Source organism: Mesoplodon mirus, assembly GCF_964341445.2.
Source record: "Mesoplodon mirus genome assembly, chromosome: 5".
NCBI lineage: Eukaryota > Metazoa > Chordata > Mammalia > Artiodactyla > Ziphiidae > Mesoplodon > Mesoplodon mirus.
Window position 1 is genome coordinate 13,477,266 of NC_138980.1, and position 25,848 is coordinate 13,503,113.

Here is a 25,848-nt window from a genome sequence, read left to right on the forward strand (position 1 = left end):
CTCCAACACCAACTGGATGCCCTATAATTCAGTTCAATTCAGTTCTAACACTGACTCCCCAGAGTTTAAGGGCTTAGTTCTACACGACTACCCTCTCTTCAGATGTCAGTTGCAAGGCCCAGGTCCCAGGCTCCCCACACCTGTCCAACTTGGTACAAATTCGGGGACTCCCACAACACCCCTCCAACCTCACCTCAGGTTCCGTGTGTCCTTAGAACAACTCACAAAACTCAGGAAAGTACTACTCTTACAGTTTCATTATAAAGGATACAACTCAGGAACAGCCAATGGAAGAGAGACACAGAGGAAAGTACTGGGGTAGTGATGGGCACAGAGTTTCCATGCCTTCCCCAGGGAAGACGTGCCACCCTCCCAGCACATCAATATGTTTACCTTCTGGGAAGCTACTTGAACCTCGTTGTTTAAGAGTTTTTATCCACATTTCATTACATAGGCATGATTGAATGACTGAATCAAGTTCCAACCCTTCTAACCTCCCTGGAGGTTGGGGGTTGGAGCTGAAAGTTCCAACCCTCTAACCACATGGTTGGTCCCTCTGACAGCCAGCCCCCATCCTTGAAGCTCTCTAGGACTCATCTCATTAGCACAGACTCAGGTCTGGTCAGTATGTGCGCTCATTGTGAATAAGAAAAGACACATCTGTCACTTAGGAAATTCCAAGCATTTTAGGAGCTCTGTGCCGGAAACTGGGGAGAAAGACCCAATAGGTATATATACTTTTATCACTTCACACGTGCTTCCCAAATGCACAGCCAAAATCACTTGGCACAATTAGAACATTATTCAAATAAATACATGAAAACAAAACAGTGTCATCAAGTAGTACCTGTCAAAAGCTCAGAGCCAAAGAACTTCTCTCTCTTTTTGTTAAAAAAAAGAAATTAACAAATGTGAGAGAGGGGTTAAAGTCATATTGCCATGAAACTGCAACTTTCTCTTGCCCTTAAACAGAAGGATGGGAAGAAACTAGAGGAGAATCACCATATGGGTCCCTAATATGTGTCTTTGTACCACCAAAACCCATCTCATGTCCCTTGGGTTGTACGCATGTTACACTTGGGGGAACACTGCCCTAGAAACAGGCCTTTTGCACCAGAGCAGTGGCCCTGGTTCTCAGCCTTAAAGGGCCTGGCCTCTGAGACCTGCATTGCAGCAGATGTTCATGGCGCTCCTATTCAACATGTAACCTTTTGGATAAGAGTCAGAAATAACCCCTCTTTTTTTAAACCAGGGAGTGATTGGGATTATTACTTTTGCTTTTGAGAAACCCCTGTGGCCCTGGGGGAGGAAACATGTCAGTGACTCAGACCACCACCCAATCCCTTCACAGCTGGGTAGGGGCCAAGAGAGGCACTGGAGCCATGGCCCCTGAACATGCATGCTTGACTTTGGTCCAGATGGAGGGCCAAGACCTGCGGTGCAGGTGACTGCGATTGTTTCCTGTTTTTGCTCCTAGGCCAGCAGAAATGAGCGGTTCCTCCAGGTGCAGTCCATGATGTACGACCTGATGGACTGGCGGTCACAGCTCCTCTCAGGAACTTTGCCCAAGGACGAGCTGAAGGAACTGAAGCAGAAAGTCACGTCCAGAATTGACTATGGCAACAAGTAACGTCTCTTTCCTCCGAAAGATGTTTTCTTTCCCCACCCACCCCACTTCTTCCCTTTCTCCCTGTGAGAAGCTAGGTTTCATTTTTAGATGCAAGTTTGCTACTTTCTATTTGGGAGAAGGCTGTTACCAACGACTGGGCTTGTGTGCCTTTGCTATCACCCTTGTAGGACCCAGGGACCTGCAAGCGGAGAGAGGCTTGCTTATCCAGTGGTTATTAGCGGGCTAGAGATTTAGGACACTCATTTAACCTACTTCCAAGGGGCTGGGGAGCACAGTCATGCTGGTTCACTTTCGGCTTAGTTGTCATTTTATTCCTGCATTTACAAAGCTCTTTCTTAAATCCCAATGTGAGACTTAATGTCCCTTCCCTATCCTACATTAATCTAAGCCACATGCCATCAGCTAACTCATATGCACAGTTACAAAAGCATTTCCTCAAAGGGAAAGAAGGAGAAATTGGTTACTTTGAATGCTGTGAAGTTAAGGAGAGTGTGAAACAATATTTTGAGGCAGGACAATGCACTAATAATAATAGTAATGATAATAACATGATAACTAACACTAACACCTAATCCAAGCTCATTATGCACCAGTCTGTAGCTTTGTGTTTCACATCCATTGTCTTATTTCATTCTTTTTTTTTAATTTTTAAATTTTATTTATTTTTTGGTTGTGTTGGGTCTTTGTTGCTGTGCGCGGCTTTCTCTAGTTGTGGTTTGTTGCGGTGTGCAGGCTTCTCATTGCGGTGGCTTCTCTTGTTGTGGAGCACAGGCTTCAGGCGCGCGGGTCTCAGTAGCTGTGATTCACGGGCTCTAGAGCGCCAGCTCAGTAGTTGTGGTGCATGGGCTTAGTTGCTCCGCGGCATGTGGGATCTTCCCGGACCAGCACTCAAACCCGTGTCCCCTCATTGGCAGGTGGATTCTTAACCACTGCACTACCAGGGGAGCCCCTCTTATTTAATTCTTATAACAACTCTATGAGGCATGCAGTTTTAGTATCCTCACTTTTTCAGATGAAGAGGCTGAGGCTCTTAAAGAGGTCAACTAACAGGTCCAAAGTCACATAGCTAGTAAATGGCAGAACCAGAATTTAGACCAGGCAGTCTGGCTCTAGAGCCCCTGGGCCTCACCATTATACTAGTTGGATAACATTTGAGAAATGTAAAGGCCCTCCCCCCTCCTGATTATGTGAATGCTCTCCAAACATCCTACTTATTTGTTTATTCATCCCAACAACAAACATGTATTAAGCACTTACAATTGGCCTGATTTCCTGCTAGGCTTTTTGAGGCCACAGAAATAAAAGTTCCTGTGCACTAAGGGACCACAGTCCAGTTAAGAGTGAGCTACAAGTAAACTATTGATATGTATTGTGGTAACTTTGATGGCTTAGGAGGCAAGAGCATTCTTAATTCAATTTGGAGAAGGAAGTCAAGGAAGGCTTCCTGGAGGAGGTGACCAGAGTTAAAATTTGAAAGATAAAGAAGTGTTAAGTAGGTTTCTAGAAAAAGGGAGGCTGGGAGTGCATGAGAAAACATAGCATGTTCAGAAGACTGCAAAGTGGGTCAGAAGCCTGGAACATAGGGCCTCAGGGGGAAGTGGAAAGAGCCTATTAAGTGGGAATAAAAAAAGAAATTTTCCTAGCAGCCAGGCTTCCTTGCCTTTGTCACACGCACTAGGAAGATGATCCAAAGAGGAAAGCCAGTGAGTCCAACTTATGGCTGCTTCCCATCCCAGGAGCACGGTCCCTCTGCTGGTTCCCCTGCTGGCAGCTGGCAGGCGAGTCCAAATCTGCTTATCATGCTCATCATCCCAAAGTGACAGGAAGGGTTTGCTCTGCAGCTGTTGCTGCCATTGGTACAGTGATATCTTTAGCTGAGCATGGTCACAGCTGGGACGTGGGAATTGAGGGCGTTTAGCTGCTTTGCAGTAATGGCATCTGTGACCTTCAGATGTTTCCTCATGGGGGCTTCTGACAATAAGGACCAAGGATGGAAAAAATGGTCACCACTCTTAGGAAGCCTTCCCTGATTTCCTCCCCACCCCCCTGGCTGGGTTAGGCACTCTTGTAGGCCCTTAGCACCCTGACCAGTAATTACCTCCTTACTGGCCTGTCTCCCATGCTGTGTTGGGAGCTCCTCTAAGGCAGATTCATTTCTATGTGCTGGGCGTAGGATCTGCATGCAGTAGGTGAATGGTGGTGAAAGGAGAAAGAGGATCCTCCCTAAATCAGTCTCCCTCTACAGCATCGCCTGGATCAGCACCGTGCTTTCAGTTTCAGTCCTTTGGGGAAGTGAGAGACATCCTCGGAGACCGAGGCCCTGAGCTAAGGGGCCCCTTGTTTCTTGCTTCACTTCCCTGACGACTTCAGCTGGAAGTGAGAGAGATTTGTGCACCTTAAATTAATATAGGCCTGGTGTCTCGGGGGCTCAGAGCTCTGATATAGGATAGGCAGCTTCCTGAAAACCAGAAGGCCAGATTTCAGGTCAGAGTGTCAGGAACAGCATGAGGACCATCAACCTCAGGCTGTGAGAGTCAGGGAAACAGGACTCTGAGTCTTGGAGGACTGGTCAGCATCAGCCTATTTCTTCCCCCAGAAATTCCATTCCTGCCTTCAGCCATTAAACTTTTGTCGAGCACCCGAGAGGCCCTCAGGACACAGACGTTTACAAAATACAGCCTCTCTATGCAACAACAACAACGAAAGGCAAGCGAAGAGAACTAATAATGACTTTCTGAGTGCTTACTGTCTGCCAGGCACAGTTTTAAGCACTTTCCATGCATTAACTCAGTTAAGTCTCCCGACAACTCTGTGAGGCAGGTACTATTATCATCCCTATTTCTTAGAGGAGGAAATGGAGGCTCACAGGCTGATTAGGTCATTTTGCCCAAGATGCACTGGAATTTGAACCAGGTCGCTTGGCTCCAGAGTTCAAGCACTTAACCACTGCATTCTACTGCCTCCTGAGGACTATGAGGAATAGTAAGAGAAAGAGAAGTAAACAGACAGTTGAGTAAGAAGTCATGCATTTCATGAGAGGAGGAAGCATGAACAAGAGGGTGGGAGGAGACAGGGCAGGGGGTGACACCTGCCCTGCATCACACAAGACTGACAGGAATTATTAGGTGAAGAAATTTAGAGGAAGAGAGAGAGAGAAGCTGAGAGGAGCTGAGAGATGAGCATGAATATGGAGAGGAAGGTCGACGGGCTGGAATCTCAAGGGCCTGAGTGCCAGGTGGAAAAGTTCGGATTTGTCCAGAGACTGATGGGGAGCCACAGAAAAAGCCATTTCTGTTTTCTTCACCTTAACATTTTTTATTTTTTTGAAAAAGGCATACAGTGAGGACTTCCTCCCCTGCCCTTGTCGTGGGTTCATTTTATCACTTTCTTGAACAGAGAGAGCAGTGGGGTTACCTTCTAAGGAGAAACTGTCAAAATGCTCAGTTCTCCAAAATGAATGGTTTGCTGTCCTATTGGGAAGAAGCCTCTCCTGATGGTGGGTCATGGGAATCCCATCAATCCTGCCCCTTGTCTACTAAAGCTTCCAAGTTTCAAATGAAACTGGTAATGGACAAGCTCTTTGGTATCCAAGCAGTGAGGACTCCTCAAATGATTCCTTCAAATCCCAAGACAGCTGGACCCGGGAGAATGTTTTATTCATACATTTTAGAACTGAATCCACTTTGATAAATTTCAAAGAGAAAGGAGCTAGAGAGATCTCGGCATTAAATTACGTATTGGCTATGCTTTGTCTTTTCCCAGGTCATGAGAGCCTCTGCTCAGCATTAGTTGAATACATTTATTCCCCCTTAGCGTTGCCCATTCAGCAGCATGGCTGTGCAACATTATGAGTCATATCTAGTTGGAAGTTAATTTCCTAATGAATGTGGACAAATGGGTGAACTTTGACTCCCTTCTGTTTGCATTTGGATGACATGAGAGATGTGCCTCTCAATCCAATTGTCAAATAAGAGATGAAAACGCAGTCTCCTTCATCTGTCCTTGCTGCCCTGACCCTGTCTGGTGCTTGGTGGTAGTGGTGCCTAAACAGGACCACCGTTGTTCCTCTCAGAGTCTCCATCAGCCCACCGCCCCCTCCCCTCTTTGTATGGACAACTTAGGTCCTCCATGTCAAGATCAGATGCAAAAGCAGCTTCAGGTTAGGACCTGTGCAAACATAACCCCTGTCCACAAACCCAGTGCTGCCTCTAAGAGCCTCCTATCTTGAAAGTATACCATAAAGGTTAAGAGTGCAGACTAGGATGCCATATTGCTTTTTACTAGCTATGTGACCTGGAGTAAATTATCCTGTCTTTTCTTCATCTGTAAAACGCAGGTATTAATAGTACTTCCCTCGCAGCGTTGTTACAAGAGTTAAATGCCTTAATATGTGTGAAGAACTTAAGGTACAGCTTATCGCAAGCGCCGTGTGAGTATTTTGCTGTTACTAGTGTCACTGATGCCAATCAGAATGGCAGATGCAGTTGAAACAAGTCAATACCAAACAGGGAAAATCTTGTGACCTAGAAGTCACAGAGCTAAAGAGCAAACTGTGGGTAACAATGGATATATCTGAGATTTCTCCTCCAACAACTGTTTTCAAGGTATCATTGAATAAGTGGTACGTGAATACCTTCTCTGCATATGTATTATATATCATACTATATTATGTTATGTTATATAAACATTAAACAAATAGAGATAAGGCAGAATTCTCCCTTGATCCCTCCACCCCTCCTAGTCCCAGTGCCCTACCTCTCCTTACAGGCACGCATGTTGGTAGTTTGGTGCATTTGTCCATACCTTTCTCTCTGTACATGCACCCAGGTAACATACCTGCCTTGGTTTCTTTGTTTGCTTTTTTTTTACTTAAAACAGACTGTATTGGGGCTTCCCTGGTGGCGCAGTGGTTGAGAGTCCGCCTGCCGATGCGGGGGACACGGGTTCGTGCCCCCCAGTCTGGGAAGATCCCACATGCTGCAGAGCGGCTGGGCCCATGAGCCATGGCCGCTGAGCCTGCGCCTCTGGAGCCTGTGCTCCGCAACAGAAGAGGCCACGACAGTGAGAGGCCTGCGTATCGCAAACAAACAAACAAACAAACAAACACTGTATGCATCTTTCCATGCTTGATTTTTTCTTCACTAATACATATCATTAAACATAATCAAAACTATATCATATTTTTAAAACCTGACTACATAGAATTCCATTACAGATGACAGTTTATTTACCCATTCCCCCTTTGACTGACATTTTAGTTTTTTTCAACACTTTGCTGATGTAACACACATCCTTGTTCAAGTGTGGTTGTTTTCCTAAGTTCAGTATCACAGGAAATACACATTAAAATTTTCTTAATACACACTACCACAGTACCTCCCAGAAAGACTGAGCTATATCAGTGTGACTCCCAGCTGTGTACAAGGCTGTCTGTATAGAGCTGTGCTATGGGAGCCTATGATCCTCAGAAATCAGGTGAGCTTTCTGGTAGAAACTTCTCACCAACGTTCTACAGGCTTCAGCCTCCCTTGATTTATCATCTCACATTTTTGCTTTTCAGAATCCTTGAACTTGATCTGATTGTCAGAGATGAAGATGGAAATATCTTGGACCCTGATAATACCAGCGTCATCAGCTTGTTCCATGCACACGAAGAAGCGACTGATAAAATCACAGAGCGTATCAAGGAAGAGATGGTGAGCTTTGTGAACTAGGCTTGGCCAAGTGAAGCAGGCTTTAGCACATCATAAGTTTAAAATAATAAGCTAATTAACCAGACTGTATATTATTCAAAGGGACATCTGTCCTATGACCTGAGATGATCAGTAACCACATGCATTTTATTGTGTTTTTGTACTTGGATCTTGATTCATTCCACAACCAACCCCCAGGTGGTTTAATGCCAGGCAAGTTTCCTGTTCTCACGGACCTTTTATATTCCAGAGAGGAAAAAAGAAGAAATGTTCAAAAAGTAAATAAGTAAATAATTCCAGATGGCGATAAGTTTCTAAAAGGCAATCAATTAGTGTTACGTGAATCAGGAGCTATTTTAAAAGGTACCATCAGGAAAGGCCTCTCCCAGGAGGGACATCTGAGATGACACTTGTATAATGTGAAGGCAGCAGGCCTGGGAAGATCTGGGGACAAGATGTTCAATGCAGGGGGATCAGCAAATGCAAAGACCCTGAGGTAGGACTGAGTTCTGAATGTTCAAGGAGTAGAAAGGTCAGTAGGGATGGGCCATAATGAACAGTGGAAGAGTGAAGGCAATGCTTTGCAGAGGTAGGTCGCAGGAGCCAGTTCTCATAGGACCTAAGGGTCATGGGGAAGAGCTAAAATATTACTCCAACTGTGGTAAGAAGCCAATAAAAGATTCCAAGGAAACATAATCTTTACAAGGTTAACATAATCTGATTTATATTTTTAAAAAGTATTTTATCCACTGTGTATTGTTTGAAAGCAACTTTATTTTTAGCTCTACTGAGATATGATTTTCATACAATAAAATTAATTCATTTAAAATTACAGTCTAGGGCTTCCCTGGTAGTGCAGTAGTTGAGAGTCTGCCTGCCAATGTAGGGGACACGGGTTTGTGCCCCGGTCCAGGAAGATCCCACCTGTCACGGAGCAGCTAGGCCCGTGAGCCATGGCTGCTGAGCCTACGCGTCCAGAGCCTGTGCTCCGTAACGGGAGAGGCCGCAGCAGTGAGAGGCCCACGTACCGCAAAAAAAAATAATAAAATAAAATAAAATAAAATTACAGTCTAATGGATCTTATTAATACATAGTGTTGGGCAGACTCTACTGCAATCAAGGTATAGAATAGCTCCATGATCCTAAAAGTTTCTTTGAGTTCCTTTGCAGTCAACCCCCTTCCCCAGTCCCAAGCCCCAGACAACCCCTTTTGTGACTATATTTTGTCTTTTCTAGAATTTAATATAAATGGAATCATATGTCTTTTTTTATAAGTTTATTTATTTATTTTATATATATTTTTTATTTTTGGCTGTGTTGGGTCTTCGTTGCTGCATGTGGGCTTTCTCTATTTCCGGTGAGCGGGGGCTATTCTTTGATGTGGTGTGCAGGCTTCTCATTGCGGTGGCTTCTCTTGTTGTGGAGCACGGGCTCTAGGTGCATGGGCTTCAGTAGTTGTGGCATGTGGGCTTGGTAGTTGTGGCGCATGGGCTTAGTTGCTCTGTGGCATGTGGGTTATTCCCGGACCAGGGCTTGAACCTGCATCCCCTGCATTGGCAGGCGGATTCTTAACTGCTGCGCCACCAGGAAAGTCCCATATGGTTTTTGTGTTTGACTTTTACTCAGCATGCTGTTTTTGAAGTTCGTGTTGTTGTATGTATTAATGTTTTTTCCTTTTCATTGCTGAGTTGCTATACCATTGACCAGTTGCCAGTGGTATGTATCATTGATCAGTTGTTGAATATGTGGGTTGTTTCTAATTCAGGGCTATTATAACTAATAACACTATGAACATTTTCATATAAATCTTTGTGTGGGCATATGATTTTATTCTTTCTGGATAATAATCGTTGGAGCATATGATAAGTACATATTTAACTTTTTCAGGTACCAACATACTATGTCCCAAAAGGCCTGTACAATTTTGCATTCCCATCAGCAATCTATGGGAGTGCCAGTTCCTCTACATTCTTGTTAGCACTTGATATTGTCAGTGTTTTAACTTTAGCCATTCTAGTGGTTGTGTAGTGGTATCTCACTGTTGTTTTGAATGTCCCTGAATGACTAGCGATTTTGAGCATCTCTTCATGTGCTTACTGGCCTTTACCATTTGTATCTTTTTTTGTGAAGTGTTTGTTCAGATACCTTGCCCATTTTCACTGGGTTGATTTTCTTGTCATTGAGTTGTAAAAATTCTTTGTATATTCTGGATACAAATTCTTTATCAGATACATGTTTTGCAAATAAATTTTCTCCTGGTGTGTACCTGGCCTTTCATTTTCTTAAATGTGTCTTTCAAAAAGCAGAATTTTTAGTTTTGATATAGTCTGTTTAAGCATTTTTTTCTTTTATAGTTTGTGCTTTTTATGACACTAAACTTTATGTGGAAGTCTGGGTCATTTGTGTTATTTCCCAAGATCAAGGCCAAGAGAGTCAAAGTGACTTGGCTCAGACAACAGGAACTTTTGGTGGAAGGCCTGGATATAATGCTGAAATCTTTAGGCTTGAAACTTATATGATTCTTAATATTCAGGGCCGTCTTTCTGTTGTCCTGAGTGGTGCTGGGCTAATTTTCTCCATTTTCCTCCCTTTTCCTTCCACCTCTCAGTCAAAAGATCAGCCTGATTATGGAATGTATTCCCGGATCTCCTCATCCCCTACCCACAGCCTCTATGTCTTTGTGAGAAACTTTGTGTGCAGAATTGGGGAAGACGCTGAGCTCTTCATGTCCCTCTATGACCCCAACAAGCAAATGGTCATAAGGTAAGTGTTCAACGTTGCCTGACTTCTTTGTATTCGGGAGATTGGAGTTGGCAGAGCTCAGAGTGCCTTTTCCTTCCACCATCACTTGTGGAGAAATTCCCACCCAGTAGAGAAACAGTCTAGCTGAGAATGTGGAAATAACTTCTTCTTTTAGGGTGTGGGAGTCAGGTGGGAATGTTACTTTCACCACTTTTTTTCCCCAGAGTAGGGTTATGGTTACACCATAGGGTTTTGTAAACAGTTCTTTGATTACTGGAAAACAACCAGAAATAACAAGATTCAGACAGGTAGCACTGAATAGAATAAAAATACCTATTTTAAAAGGAGAGTTAAGAAATGAATGGTGAAAACGCCCTGTCCTCAATGGCAGTAGCAGGCTAAGAGTGTGGGCTCTGGAATCTGCGTGGGTTCACATCGTGCCCCCACCATTTACTCTTTCTTAACCTTGGGCACATTGTTAATCTTTCTTAAGCCTGAGTTTCCCATTTGCAAAATGTAAGTGTCAACCTCACGGGGTCATTTCTTTTAGTTAGACTTTAATAGGAAAAAGCACAGGAAGCACAGGGCCTGGCACATGGTGCTCCAAGTGGCAGTGGTTATCATTGTTACTATCTTAATTAATTGTTCTTGAAAATGGAAAAAGTAAGGGAACTTCCAGGTACCTCAGCTCGAAGAAGGGAAAACATGTTTGGGAATCTCCAGAGGAAAGACCTTGATGTACTTCTGGCCCCCACTGCCAGCCCTGGCATCTGCCTGTGGCTCAGTCCATCCTTCCTCCCAGGTGACCACTGCCTGTCCCCTCCAGTGGGGTTCTGAGCCAACACGTAGTCCTGTATTTGAGATCCCAGTTAACGCAGTACAGTGGAGCTGGAGCATGATCCTTCTGCTTCTATGGAGAAAATGATATCTTCTTACCTTGCTTGAATTGATGATTAAAGGAGATAATGTATAGTTCCTACTGAATTATAAAATTCACTTTAGAAAATAATGGCTCTCTTGGAGACATTTATTAAACATAGAAGGGGCTATCCACCTAAGAAGACGGAACTGAGGTCTGTATGTGATCTCACATAATCATCATTACTCTATGTGATTTGGGTGAGAAAATGAGGCTCAGAGAGGTCAAGTGACTTGCTCAAAGGCACATATATTTATAAATGGCAGAGCTGAGCTGTCTACCCAAGTCCATCTGACTCCAAAGATAAGCTAGTTTCCAGTTTAATCTGTCACCAAGGAAAGAGTTGTATCAAATATCCTCAGTGGTTCTCACCAGGGTCTTAGCACTGTTACGGTGGAAAGCTATTCTTTATAGCAAACTTAAATCTCTAATTTAAAGAATCAGCCCAGCTCATCTGGCTAAGCCTCAGCAGACGCTGTGAACAAGTGTTCCTGCTCCCTTAGAACCCACTTTGAGATGGTCTGCGTGTCATAGGCCCCTTGCTGTTCCCTGTCAGCTGCTCCAAGGCACCTGTGACAGAGATCCCGAAAGCACTCCTTGCCTCTCAGAAAACACAAGGATTCCTCATGGCTGAACTGACAAGCGTGCCTGGCCTGCTGGCTCATCTAAGTGATGGATGGCCTGAACCAGCCCTGTGGAGGGAAGCAGTGGATCAGTGAGGTGGCAGCTCTGTTCCCCGATGCGCCACACCAAATGATGCGCTCGATGGGGCATGCCTGAGTGATGCCTCTGAGAGTGCCAGAGACACAGGGAAGCCCTCGGGAGAGTGAGGGCTGAGGAGGAGGGGGACAAAGGGGCAGAACCCCGCCAGAAAAAAAAGAGTAGAAAACAAAGAAAGAAGAGAAGAGGCATGATACGGGAAAGGGGCAGGGGAACTTGGAAGCACTCCCCAAGTCGGTCTGACTCTGGGTAGCTGTTCTCTCCCTAAGAAACCAAGTTTCTCCATTCCTGCCTTCCCTAGCCAGCGTGTGCATACAGTGAGCCACAGGCAAGTTAGGGCATCCTCAGTGTGGTCCAGATGTGAGCTGGGGAGAATTTGGCTGGGACCAGCCTTTCAGTATTGGGATGTACGATGGTCCGATTCCAATGGATGCCTGCAGAGATTTGGTTTGGGAAACTTAAGATAAATTTTGGTAGTATGGAAAAGAAGCAGTTCAGGCATCAGGCCAGTGGCAAGGCTAATTTCCAAAAGGAGCTCAAGAAAGAGTTGGAATGGTTCTCCTTCTTCCCCTGAGGAGGGTGTCATGTGGAAGAGGTCTTACCTGTCTTGGTGCCAGGTAGGCCTTCAGATTTACCACCCAGGTCTTCCTGGGAAAAGATGGATGGGGCCAACTCAGCCCTCTAAATTGCTTTTCTGATTTATGATTCTCTTTCCCCTAGAAGAAAATTGCTGGTGCCTAGTGTTTAGACCTAGCAGGCTAGTTCTCTACTGGACATGCTACATGTGATTAAAGATCCTGGGAAATACCCAGGTATTTCACTATGACAGTCCAGAAATAACCAATGGAAAATAATTAAAACAAATCTTTTTGGGGATGGAGCCTTGGAGGCTTCTTGGTTATTTTGCTGAAAATTCCACTAAAAAAAAAGTACATTTAACTTGATTAAGTTTTAACCATTGGTTAATCTGGGACAGTTTTCTTTCCATTGTAAGTTCTATTTCCCCCTTGAACCTTGCTCAGACTGCTTTTAATAGTCTTCCAGGGGTGAGTGGAGAGAAAAAAACAAGGCATCAGAGAGAACAAACCTCTAAAAAGCAGGCAATTCCCTTTAACTTTGCTGAATTCTCTTATTATGCCTTTTTTGGGCTGACTTGGTTTTTGAGTTTTATTTTGTTTGTATCCTGATTCAAGATAACGGGCATTTATTTAGAACCAACTCTATGCTCCTGGATGGCATGGAAAACTGAATGACTCAACTCAGCAAACTATACCAAGCTTCTCCTAAGTTAAAGAATGCCACATTTCCTGATCTTGTCGATGCAGCTAGGCTGACTAGTATGAACCGCACAGGGGTGTGTGTATGATTGCTAGAAGATGTGTGTTGATAAATGATCAGATGTCAGAACTGTGTGTCTGCCTTTCATAAAACCTGTCAGTGGGTTCTCATTACCATCAGGATCAAGTCAAAATCCTTGAATGGCCTATAAAGCCTACATGGGCTGGCCTCTCTTTCTGATTTTTCTCTTACCATTTTCCCCTTGGATTTGTTTTTTAGGTGCATCAAGCTCCGTCCTGTCTCAGGGCCTTTGCACGCCTGTTTGCTTTGCCTGACATATTTCCCTTTCCCACTCTCTTTTTCCTGACCAACTTTATTTACATGTCACATCCTCAGCAAAGACTTCCCTAACCACCCAGGCTAGGCATGGTTCTTCTGATATACATTCTCACACCATCCTGAACTTTTTCTTTGTAGCATGATTGCATATAAATAGTTGCCACGACTGCATTTAAATCATTACTTAAGTGTATCTCAGATAATGGCTAAGGCCCTCTATGGGCCATCACAGTGTGACATTCCTTCAAGGAAACAGTCCGACATCTAATGGATAATTTAGAATAATTCAAATCTTTACTCGATCTTGAAAGGGGAATAGGGTGGGAAGGACAAATACATTCTTAATGCCCAGCAAAACGTACAAACATCCTTTCCCTCTCACTTCTGCCACTCTTTATCACCTCTACAGAGAATGCTGCCGCTCTTCAAAAACATTAGATAGCTGGGTTAGAATTTGCTTACTAGCTGGCGGAGGGAAAGAGGTTGTGAATACCAAGTGTTAGTAATTCCTTACCCCTGCTTGTCTAACGTCTGTCTCCCTGACGGGACTGTGATCTCCTGGAGGGAGGGACAGACAGGGAGAGCCTGTCTCAGACACTCCCATGTCCCCAGTTGCCAGCCTGGTGTTCGGCGCATAGCAGAGGCTTGGTGAATATTTTTACCTTATGAATATTGAGACCCCTAGCAGTAATGGGTTGCCACCCCTCTTCCCACAGTGAGAACTACCTGGTGCGATGGGGCAGCAGGGGCTTCCCAAAGGAGATCGAGATGCTCAACAACCTGAAGGTGGTCTTCACGGTAGGTGTGCACTGTCCTCTTGTACCACATCCCATACTCACGGACATGATCTTGGAGATGGGGCTGGTCAGGTGGTCAGGAGGGAGCGTGGCCTTGGTGCAGAGCTGTGTTCTGGGCGTTTTGTAAAAGGAAGCTATTGGGAAGATGGATCTCCTCCTTGCTCCCTATCTTTCTCACTCATGTGTACACAATGCAGAACACTGTGTAAACAAGCACAAACCTCTTCCAGCAGTAATGTCGAGGTGAACTAGGTACAGCAGCTACTCTGATTTTCTGGTTAATTCATGGTTAACTTGAGTTCCTGACTTTGGTTCAGACCGTCTAAAAACCTTTCCAAAATACATCAGATTAAAAAAGGCCTTCCTAGAACATTGACTGCCTTGGTAAATTAGACATTCTGAACATAATTAAGTCATAGATGACTAAAGATCTTATGATTCCCTGGGATCATCCTTCTAAATAGCAATACTTACCAGGCAAGACATAACACAGAAATGTTGAAATCAATTGCTATTTGGATGATTTCTTTCTTTTTTTTTTTTTGTGGTACGCGGGCCTCTCGCTGTCGTGGCCTCTTCTGTTGCGGAGCACAGGCTCCGGACGTGCAGGCTCAGCGGCCATGGCTCATGGGCCCAGCCGCTCCGCGGCATGTGGGATCTTCCCAGACCGGGGCACGAACCCGTGTCCCCTGCATCGGCAGGCGGACTCTCAACCACTGCACCACCAGGGAAGCCCTAGATGACTTATTTCTGAGAGTGAACTGGCTTTTTAGTTCTAGAAAGGAGAAACAGTGGAAGGAAGGAGATAAGAGTTATCATTTCCAGCAGAAACCCCTCTCTTCTGTTTTCACCGAGTTGTGTTCAGAGTATGATCTTAAGATATCTGAGGATATTGGTGTTTTCTGCAAGCATCTCTGGGGAGAAGAGCGTTTATGAGATTTTTCACTGTGTCACCTGTGTTAGCAAGGGAGATTACAGAGGAGGAGCGAGGGAGGGGTTTGGGCATTACCGAGTGACTGACATGCTGGAGTAACCTGCCTTGCCCCACAATAATTTTCCAGTTACAGGCCATTAAGTTCTATGTCTTTTGTTATGTTACAATTAGATTGGAGTGCAGCTGATTTATTTTGTTTATTTCCTGAAAAATGGGCTAGAGGCATGGAATAAGATCATAGATCCTAATTGCTTAGACAAAGTTTTCTTGGCATATATAAATGTGCCTCAGTGCCGTTTGTCTATTATTAGTTAGAAGGAGGAGCCTATTTATTTTCTTGATAAATAGGAGAGTCCCACGGGGCTTCCTGATTAAACCAAGAGACAGATGTTTCACAAGAGGGAGAGGGACAGGGAATCAATCAGTGGTTCATCTTGCAGAGAACCCATTCATGATGTAAGCGTGCAGGAAAGGTCATGAGTAAATTGGTGTCGCTCAAGAACAATGAGAGTGTGATCCTGCCTTTGTGGAATTCTGCCTGTGCCACCACCTCTTCTTCACACAGCAAACGGACTTGAGAGCCTTGGTTGACTGGCTTAATGGGTTGACACTTCCTTCTCTTGAAATGATGGGAATCTTCATTTCAGGACAAAGCATGTCATGGTGCTCTAGCTTCTTTTATTGATTCAAGAGCACCCAATGAGCACCTACTGTGTGTAAGCTCTGTGCTGTATCTGGGGATCCAGCAGTGAGTAAGCTGATAGGCTCCTGCCCTCAGGGTGTGATGGGGGGAATTCAGAAAATAATTAAAGGAGTAAATAAACGAGAGATCTCAGAAGGCAATGCATGCAATGCAGATAATTAAAACAGGGTGATGTGATGGTGTTTGACTGGGAATTACTTTCAATTGGGCATTGAGGTGATGTTTAAGTTAAATATGAGATACGACTTGGCAGGCACATGCCTTGCTGGCCTCATTTCTCTTGTCTCTGGATGTCAGCACTTCCTAGTTGCCTCTTTGGAGGCAGAGCCCAAGGAGCTGGCATGTGGGTTGGGCTGATGGTGGATTTCCCTTCTCTCTGCTTTATGAGCATTCACCCTCCATGGCCCTGTAAGAGGAAAGCGCATATACCGCGAGGCTTCCTAAGACTTTGTCCAGTTTGGGGGTTGCTGCTAATACATGGGGGACAAGACTGAACAGTAAACGGAACACTAATGAATTACTAAATCAGGTCACACGTGTTTTAAGTTTCGTGTCTCAGCTTCCCCAAACGTCTGAGTTTTGTGAGGCCCAAGTGAGAATGATTGGGAGACACCGCAGACTGAAGCCTAGTTCTGAGATTGCCTGTTTATACACTCTCCAGAGAATGACCTATGTTCAAGCATTTTTACTTGCTCTCATAGCAATAAGCTTCTCTAGTACCAAGGGCCTCTGATGAGGAATCTCTTAAAGATCTGGTGTCTTCTTTTGAGCAAGTGAAAATTTTTCAGAGAAGAGGAGTGGAAAAAGGACTTACCTAGGAATCTTAAATGGTTATCTAGTGTATTAATTTGCTAGAGCTGTCATTACAAAGTACCATAGACGGGGTGGCTTAAACAATAGAAATTTATTTTCTCACAGTTCCAGTAGCTGGAAGTCCAAGACCAAGGTGTTGGCAGATTTGATTTCTTCTGAGGCCTCTCTCCTTGGCTTGCAGATGGCCACCTTCTCCTTGTGTGTTCATGTGACCGTCCTTCTGCGTGTCTGTGTCCTAAACGCCTCTTCTTATCAGGACACGAGTCATACTGGATTAGAGCTTACCCTAATGACCTCATTTTAGCTTAATCACCTCTGTAAATGCCCTGTCTCCAAGTACAGTCACATTCTGAGACATGAAGGGGTCAACGTATGAGTTTGGGGGAGACATAATTCATCCCATAACATTTAGGAAGGAACCTGTCAGGAGGCAGGGCTTCTGTGTCTCTGGAATGCCTCTGAAAGATACCAATATAGATAATTCAAAAATATAAAAAATCCTAATGGGAGGAGAGAAGTAATTAGGGATGGAGGTCGTTGTGAGGGAAGCAGGACTTGAGCTGTTAAGGATGGAAAGGATTTGGATATATAGAGGAATAAGGGGTAAACTTTAGAGGTGGAGGTACAGGTGGGGGGCTTAGGAAGAAAGATCTAGAGTCGAAAGTGAACATTGTGTGTTTGTGGAACAATAAAGGAATCTTTGTGACAAAAATAGAGTACTTGCATGCAGAGAATAGTGGGGAATCCGTGGGGTAGGACAGCTGGAAATATATTTTGTCCAGGACGTTTCATGTCAGCTGGGGAAAACTAGCACTAACAGGGTAGCAAATAGCGAGCTATTAACATTGTTGCGGGGAGAGAAAGGAAGTGATGAACATGGCTCCTAAAGATGAGTTTCAGGGGGATTTCAGGGTGGGTTGGAGGGAGGAGTCAGGCAGGCCGGAGAAGAGGCTGTCCCACCATCTGGATGTGAGACAATTGGGATCTCAAACTCTGCCTGCTGGGCAAGGCGGGAAATGCAAATGAGTGGAGGGGCTTCCTCGGTCAGAAAGCCGCCTCTCCCCTCCCTTCCCTCTCTCCCTGCCCAGTGGGGAGACTCGGGAGAGTGGAGAAGCAGCTGTCCGTTCCTCCAGCTTTGAAAGGACAGCCCTTGTATCAGTGAAGATTCTCCAGGGAAGTTGAACCAGGAAGATACGTAAATAGGTAGATTTGTTGTGAGGATTTGGCTCACGTGATTGTGAGGGCTGACAGGTTTGAAATCTGTAGGGCTGGAAACTCAGGGAGGATTTCTATACTCTAGTCTGGAGGCAGAATTCCTTCTTCGCTGGGAAACCTCGCGTTCTGTTCTTAAGACCTTCAGCTGATTAGATGAGGCCCACCTACATTATGGAAGGTGTGCCCTTTACTTAAAGTTAACTGATTGTAGATGCTAATCAGACCTACAAAATACCTCACGGCAACATCTAGACTAGTGTTTGATCAGACAACTAGGCAGCATAGCCTGTCCACGTTGACACCTAAACCCCCAAGCAGGAAGGTGTGGACCACTTTGGGGCCATGTCTTGTTCCCAGAGACTCCGCACACCCCTCCCTCTTCGTCCCACACCAGCCACAGTGAGAGGCTGGGGATGGCTGCTTTACCCAGGCCCTGGCTCTGATGTCAGCTGACGGGCCGCTCCCAGTACCTATGCCTGCGTGAGGATTAACTCAGAAGAGAAGCGACTATTCTCTAGTGAGGCCAGGCCCAGGGATCTCTGCTCTGATGCCAACAACATGCCTTGACATCCCTTCTCCAGCTGATCTCAGCTGGAAGGGGGTGCCAGGAACACTGAAGCTTTTAGATTTGAGCAGGGCACTTGAATGCTGAGGTAGTCCAGGTGGTTTCCCCTCCTGTGTGCCTTTGGATGGTGAAAGAAATGTATTGTGGTGGTTAGGTTGATGGCCTTTGGGGTCAGAGTGACCGGACGGTGTCTGCAAGGACTGAGGTCGTGTCCTCGGGGAAGACCCTTATCTTCTTTGTGTCTCAGTTTCCCCATATGTCAAATGGGACTGCAGTAATAGTATTAGTGATGGGACTTTGGAGTGTTGTGAAAGGTCAGCTAAGACGATGATGTGTGCGACACTGGGCACAGGGCTTGAGAAGTCAGCTAGTTCACGGTTTCAGCGTTCCTCCTCCTGAGCCCACAGTTGAGTGTAATTCCCTGTCCCCCTTGCAGTTAGGTGTGGCCGCGGCCCTTGCTTTGGCCACTGAAATGGAAGCGGAAGTGATATGCCTCTCTTCTGGGTGGGAGCTTTAAGAGTCAGTGAGTGATTTGCCCCGTTACCTTCCCCTGCGCTGGGGACGGTGAATGCACCTATTGTGACAGGATAGATCCTCCATCAGCCAGGGGCCCACAGTGAGTGAGTGGAGCCCCCGCCCGTCTGCACTGGACCAGTAGCCTGAGCTGGAAATAAACCCTGTTGTGTTAGAAGCTCTGAGATATTGGGGTTGTTTGGTGTCACAACAACCCAACCCCGAGTGATGTACATGCATTAGGTGCTCAGTAAACGGTGATGGTTAGGATTTTTCCTTCCTCCTTTTGCCTTCTCCCTCAGAGGTGCTGAGCAATGACCAGGTGGATGGAGTCATTTGCAACAAATGCTATTTTTGGATACATCAGCTGGTATATAGGGACGGCTACCTATACAAATGATACTGTACCTCTATCTTTCTCTTCCCATCAGTTTGAGGTGAAAGAATCAGGCTTGAACGCCAGAGCCCTGTCACCCAGTTTCCTTTCCAAAACTCACCTTTCTTATGTGTGAAACGGGGGTGATAGCTTTGTTTTCCACCTTTCCCAGGACTAATTGTATGACTGGTCCGTGTATGCTAAGTGCTAAGCACCAACTTCCCCCCACCCCCAGAATTTACTATTACTGAGTTTGCTTTTCTACTTTTTGTTCATTAGACACGTGATGTGTAACTATTCGTTTCCTGCCTTACAGGATCTTGGAAACAAAGACCTCAACAGGGATAAAATTTACTTGATTTGTCAAATAGTCCGAGTTGGGAAGATGGATCTTAAGGATACGAACACAAAGAAATGCACGCAGGGACTGAGGCGGCCTTTTGGGGTGGCAGGTAATGATACACCACACAGCACTAACCGTTACTGGAGTGCACACTTCATGTGACTGAATTTTGAAGATTGTTTTTCTTTCGCTCTCCTCCTGGCCCTCCCCCCCTCAAAGACTTAGGCCAGACAACCCCTAATACCTACATTTCTTGTGACTAAATCAAACTAATTGGTAACTAAGTCTAGATTTATGATGAAGACGGTGAATAATGGAATCCCCGTGTCTGGAGCAGAGCGCTGGGACCACAGTGAAGTCTGAGCAGTCGGTGCTTTCCCTCCCCAGCACAGTGAAAAAGGAAGAACACTATGGGTGGGATCTAATTATGAGGAGCAAATCATTTAAAAAAAAATATCCAGGACAGGAAATGCAGTTACACAGAATGAGTCACCCACCACACATATAAATTGCAGCTGGAAGTGGACATGTGGAGAGCTGGCATAACCGAATGAGGCTGCTTGAGAGCAACGTCACCTCCACGTTCCTTTCCAAGCCTTAACTCTCTTGGGGGTTCCCAAGACTTCATCATTCTTGTCCCACTTTTACAGTTTTTGTTATATTTGACTATCACTTGCACTATTATTTACCCAATATATTTTCTGTTAAGGAACCTTCTTTATTTAAACTGAAGTACATTTTGTTTTCTTAAAAGACAATTTAAATACCTGTGGAAATAGCAATTCGATATGCGAATTTTACTTTTTATTAAAGTATAACATTTTAGTTGTGTACCATTTATAATCCTTGTATACCATATCTAAACCGAGTGTTTCAGGTTTCTCACTTCAGGACACACTGATCTTCTGTTATCACAAACCAGCTGGCTGTCCAGTGAGTCCCCTGGCACTGCTTGCAAAGTGGCGAAGCGGAAGAAGTTAGCTTATACTGAGCCAGCTGGTCTTTCAACTTAGCATTATTGCCAGCTAGCTAGCTAGGCGATCTTGGACAAGCATATTCCCCAGGGCCTTAGTTTCATTATCTGCAAAATGAGGGACTTGGACCTGGTTGATCCATGACTTGGTCTAAATTCTCTGATTCTATATGAGGGACACTTCTGGCATCACAATGTCCCTGTTAGGGCAGTGAGGGTCCTTCAGCCTTACTGCAAAGTGTGTCTTTGTCTCCAAGTGTAGCTGGCTCTCTCTTTTGGTTTCAGGTGACAGCAATCTGGTGTAACTGAAAGGTTTAGGAATAGATTGCTTCAGGCATAGCTGGATCCAGGAACTCAAATGAATTTACAGTATGAAAAACTCTGGAGCCAGAGGGAGATGGTTCTACCCAAATCGTTCTCACTGAGAATGGGCAAGCAGGGTTCTGTTCATCAGAGAGAATGGATGCTGGTCAGGTTCAAATAACAGTTTCCCCTCCTTCTCTCAGTTCCCTAACTCCTCTCTTGTGCTAGATGCAATCACTAGTTGATTATTACCCAAGCAGTTTTAATGGCTCCCTGACTGGGGCCTGGAGTGTTTGAGGAATTTCATGCTACTAGGGTTTTGGCTCTATTTGGCTAGCATGTCTCAGTGCTCCTCCCCCGCCCCCATTTCTATAATCCCTGCTCTAGTGCAGGAGTTCTTTACCTTGGTTTTTTATGGACCTTCAGTGGCTGATTTAAGGAGAAGTTTCAGAGGAGCTAGGATCCCTCTGTAAATGCAGGGTTCAAGGATCCACAGATAACGTGTCTGTGCATATGAGCACCTTTACGAAAAGAGGGTGAATAAGTCTTCAGATCCCACAGGGAGTCACCGCGCTTGGGTTTTGTCAGCACAGTAAACATCCAATACAAATAGGTCAGATCCAAACCTAATTAATTCCATACGCTTAATTCCATAAGCACGGCTCTGACTCTTTCCTTTTGGCCTCCGCCAAGCCCTGGGTTCTTGGATGCTTCCCTGACTGTTGACCTCCCAGCCCAGTTTGCCCAGAGGCATTTGCCAGTTGTTGCCTGTGATGAACCCTTGCTGTCTGTGTATTGTCTCATGCTGGCTTGCTTGCCTTTTTAGGCTTTCCTGTCCCAGCCTCCTGCCCTACAAGCTCATCCCATTGTTACCCTTTCCTGGGAGCAAGAGGGCTTAAACCATTAATTCATTTCTCTTTTCTTTCTAGTTATGGATATAACAGACATCATCAAGGGGAAAGCAGAGAGTGATGAAGAAAAGCAGCACTTCATCCCTTTTCACCCGTGAGAGATTTCCCATTTCTTTCCATTCTCTGAAACCACATCCTTTCTGATTGAGGGCCACACAAAAGCAGGGTGAACTGATTCCCTGAGTTGATGATAGCCCAGGTAGGACCCCCCAGGAGGAGGGCAGGTTGAGAATGATGGTCTCAGTGCTGAGGCATTCAAAACCAAGCAGCTTATACAAAGAACTATTAAAAATCAACCATAAGAAAATAACCCAATTTAAAAATGGGCCAAAGACCTTAACAGACACCTTACCAAAGTAGATATATAAATGGCAAATAAGCACATGAAAAGATGTTCCGCATCAAATGTCATCAGGGAAATGCAAATTAAAACAACAATGAGATAACTACTACATACCCATCAGAGTGGCCAAAATCCAGAACACTAACAACACCAAAATCCTGGTGAGGATGTGGAGCAACAGATATTCTTACGCATTGCTGGTGGGAATGCAAAATGGTACAGCTACTTTGGAAGACAGTTTGTTGGTTTCTTATAAAATTAAACATACTCTTACCATATGATCCAACAATCATGCTTCTTGGTATTTACTCAAAGAAGTTGAAAACATGTCCACACAAAAACCTGCACACAAATGTTTATAGCAGCTTTATTCATAATTGCCCAAACTTGGAAGCAACCAAGATGTCCTTCAGTAGGTGAATGGATAAATAAACCGTGGTACATTCAAGACAATGGAATACCATTCAGAACTAAGAAGAAATGAGCTATTAAGCCACGAAAGGACATGGAGGAACCTTAAATGTATATTACAAGTGAAAGAAGCCAATCTGAGAAGGCTACATACTGTATGATTTCAACTATATAACTAACATTCTGGAAAAGGCAAAACTATGGAGACAACAAAGAGATGAGTAGTTATCAGGAGTGTGGGAGGGATGGACCTATGTTATTATATATTTGTCCCAACCTATTGAATGTACACCACCAAGATTGAACCCTTAGATAAACTATGAATTTGGGGTGAAAAAAAAAAAAACCAACCAGCTCCTCACCTATGTGTTCATCAGATGGTATTTATTCAATGGACTTTGACTGAAGGCTGTCAGAGGGCCGGGCGTTGTGCCAGGCGTGGGGGGATGAGGTGGGGAACAAGGTCGACGTGGCCCTGTCTTCCTGAAGCTTATGTTTAGATGCAGAATTAAATGAACAAAAGATTAAGTATGACAGGGACCACGAAGCTGTGAAGCAGCAGCATATCAGGAGCATATAATAGGAAATCAGAACCTAATTCTTGCGGGTAGAAATATCCATGACTTTAGAGGAGGGTAATGAGGGTGAATATCGTTTCCTTGACCTAAAACAAGTTTGAGAAAGCAGGACCCCCAGTTTGAGAACTTTGTCCTTGTTTGTCTAAGGAGGATGGTGTTTTGTTACAGATAATGAGGTCAGTGACTCTAAGTCATGTGATTAGGACTTAGCATGAGCAGATAAAGCCTTTTCCACCTTGCTGAGCAGATACTCATTTTGAGGGCTTGGGAATCCTTCCTTTTTAAGAGTCTTCCTAGGAATAAAAATGGCCTCTACTTGTAGCATTGGTATTCCCCTAATTTCAGAGCCATGTTGCTTTGTGAAAAAGAGAGATGTGCTTCTTGATGGCAGGTACACTCTCTGAGCTGACATGGGCAGGCTTACTTTTCACCTAAGGTGTATGGAGGGGTTGGGCAGCTTTCTGGAGCTCCTGGAACCACAAGGTAGGGACTCCATGAGGGTACCACGCAAGTATTTTGTGCTCTCTTTTCCTTTCTAGGGTGACAGCTGAGAATGACTTCCTGCACAGCCTGCTGGGCAAAGTCACAGCCTCCAAGGGAGACAGCGGAGGGCAAGGTAGAGTGCCAACAGGCCAAGTGGGCTGGGCCTGACTTCAGCTTGAGATCCCTTGATTCTGTGGCAAACAGATCAAACTCCTAAACCCTGGGAAACATAGCCTTCCTTCCAGACGGACCATTGTGAGGAATGGGGGATTGTGACCTACAGAGCTGGACATCTCTAAATGGGAAGCAGAAGGAGGCATGTCCTAGTGCCTGAAGGAAGAAGGGAATTGGTATAGCCTATCTCCTGTGTGTCAGGCACTGTAAAATGTTTCCTTGTTCAATTTCATCCTTCCCACGGTCCTGTGAGATAGATGATATCAAACCCACTTTACAAAGTCTGGGTTTAGAGGGGTGCAATGATTTGACAGAAGCTGACCCTGCTAGAAATAACCTGTGGGATTTAAGTTGGAGGTGTCTTGCTCCAGAGCCCCTCTGCATCCTGCCTTACATCCTCCCCCAGGGCTGGGTCACTGCATCTGTGGCCGCTTGTCCCTGCTTCCATGGTCTCCTCCAGAGAGAGACCAAGGGGAGAGATGATGGGAGGGTGAGGCTGAGGGGACACCTTGAAGTTGACTCTTCACCATGAGTGTTCCCTTCCAGGCCTCTGGGTGACCATAAAGATGCTTGTGGGTGACATCATTCAGATCCGCAAGGACTACCCACACCTGGTGGACAGGACCACCGTGGTGGCCAGGAAGCTGGGCTTCCCGGAGATCATCATGCCAGGTTCTCCTTCCCCCTGGGTGGGGCTGGGGGTGGTCTAGCTGGTGTGATCCATTTTCTTTTTAAAGAGTCAACTACTTCTTTTCTACTGCTTTTCTCTATTTCTCTCTCTGAAGGTAACCACTGAAAACAATTGTTGTATATCCAAAAATCTTCTATGCATTCACATAATAAACACAAACACATAAATATACACACATGCACCCCCCCACAAATGGGAATCACACTTCATATACTTTATATACCATTACTTATTATACTTTACATAGCGTTCTGCAGCTCACTTCTCACTTAATAATTTATCATGGACATCCTTTCCACTTTACTACACGTGGAATAATTTCACTCCTTCTGGGGTGAATACTGACATTCTCTTAAATTGCTAAGCTGTTTTTTTATTACCAGAAGAGTCCACGCTCATTGTAAAATGTCCGAAGGGCATGAAAAGGTTTAAAGTGAAACCTTGAAAGCTCTCTCAAATCTTTGTCTCCAGAAGTAACCACGATACGTATTTTCCAAATGTGTATGTAATAAAAGAAAGTAAATGGGACTGCATGATAACACTCTTTTGAAACTTCCCTCTTTGCCTTAAACTTGAGTCTAGGACTTGTGTCCATAACCACTCTTGCTGACTTACCCCTTCTTTCCACAGTCGCATGGTGGTCCACTGGTGTTGTAATTTATCTATGCCTGCTTTACTGAGACATCAGTCCCTTGTGCATTCCCCTGTAGGGTTTTCAGCTCTCACCCCCCCATTCCTGAAGACCCTCCACACCTTGTCCCTCACCCCATCCGTGTTCCTCGGACACAGAAAGTCATTCTGTCTGCCTCTGCACAGTAAGAGATCTGCGGAGGGAACCGTCTGTGGTTGTTATTCACGCTCCAAGATCAATCCAATTGGAGTTTGCCTTTGCCTTCCCAGAAGGTGTCACTAGAGCATGAAATTTAAATGACTTTTAATGGAGAAAAAAATACGGCCAGTCGTGACCATCCTGCCTCCCTTTTTGCAACTAATTTCCTACTGTTCCTCCATCCTCTCGTTACCTACTGCTCCAGCCTCCCTGATGAAGTAAAAATGCTTTTCCAAATTGTTCTGATTTTAACTCCATGAACAGACAAGGTGTGGCACTTCCACCAGCTCCCCAACTCCCCGCGCCCTCTAGTCAGTGCCTCTCCTGCTACACAGACTCCAACTGTTGTCTCTCTCCCTGTGCCACAGGGGACATCAGGAACGACATCTACATCACTCTCTTACAAGGTGACTTTGACAAGTACAACAAGACCACTCAGAGGAATGTGGAAGTGATCATGTGTGTGTGCGCGGAGGATGGCAAAACGCTTCCTGTAAGGGACCCTCTGCTGTTGCTCCGGGTGACAGGGCTCCCCTGGGGTGCCTCTGTTCATAAAGATGTTCATTTCCCGT

At 45.0% G+C, this 25,848-nt stretch overlaps 1 protein-coding gene across 1 annotated transcript in view; it reads left to right on the plus strand.

Moving 5' to 3' along the window:
- The window catches only part of DOCK2 (dedicator of cytokinesis 2), a 417,518-nt gene that overhangs the window by 31,730 nt on the left and 359,940 nt on the right, over positions 1–25,848 (plus strand). Inside the window, exons 6-14 of the mRNA XM_082621317.1 lie at positions 1,478–1,626; positions 7,191–7,326; positions 9,932–10,086; positions 14,038–14,119; positions 19,554–19,689; positions 21,786–21,861; positions 23,639–23,715; positions 24,303–24,428; positions 25,645–25,769. Of these exons, the coding sequence (XP_082477443.1) occupies positions 1,478–1,626; positions 7,191–7,326; positions 9,932–10,086; positions 14,038–14,119; positions 19,554–19,689; positions 21,786–21,861; positions 23,639–23,715; positions 24,303–24,428; positions 25,645–25,769 (1,062 nt within the window). The remainder of the gene's footprint in view (positions 1–1,477; positions 1,627–7,190; positions 7,327–9,931; positions 10,087–14,037; positions 14,120–19,553; positions 19,690–21,785; positions 21,862–23,638; positions 23,716–24,302; positions 24,429–25,644; positions 25,770–25,848) is intronic.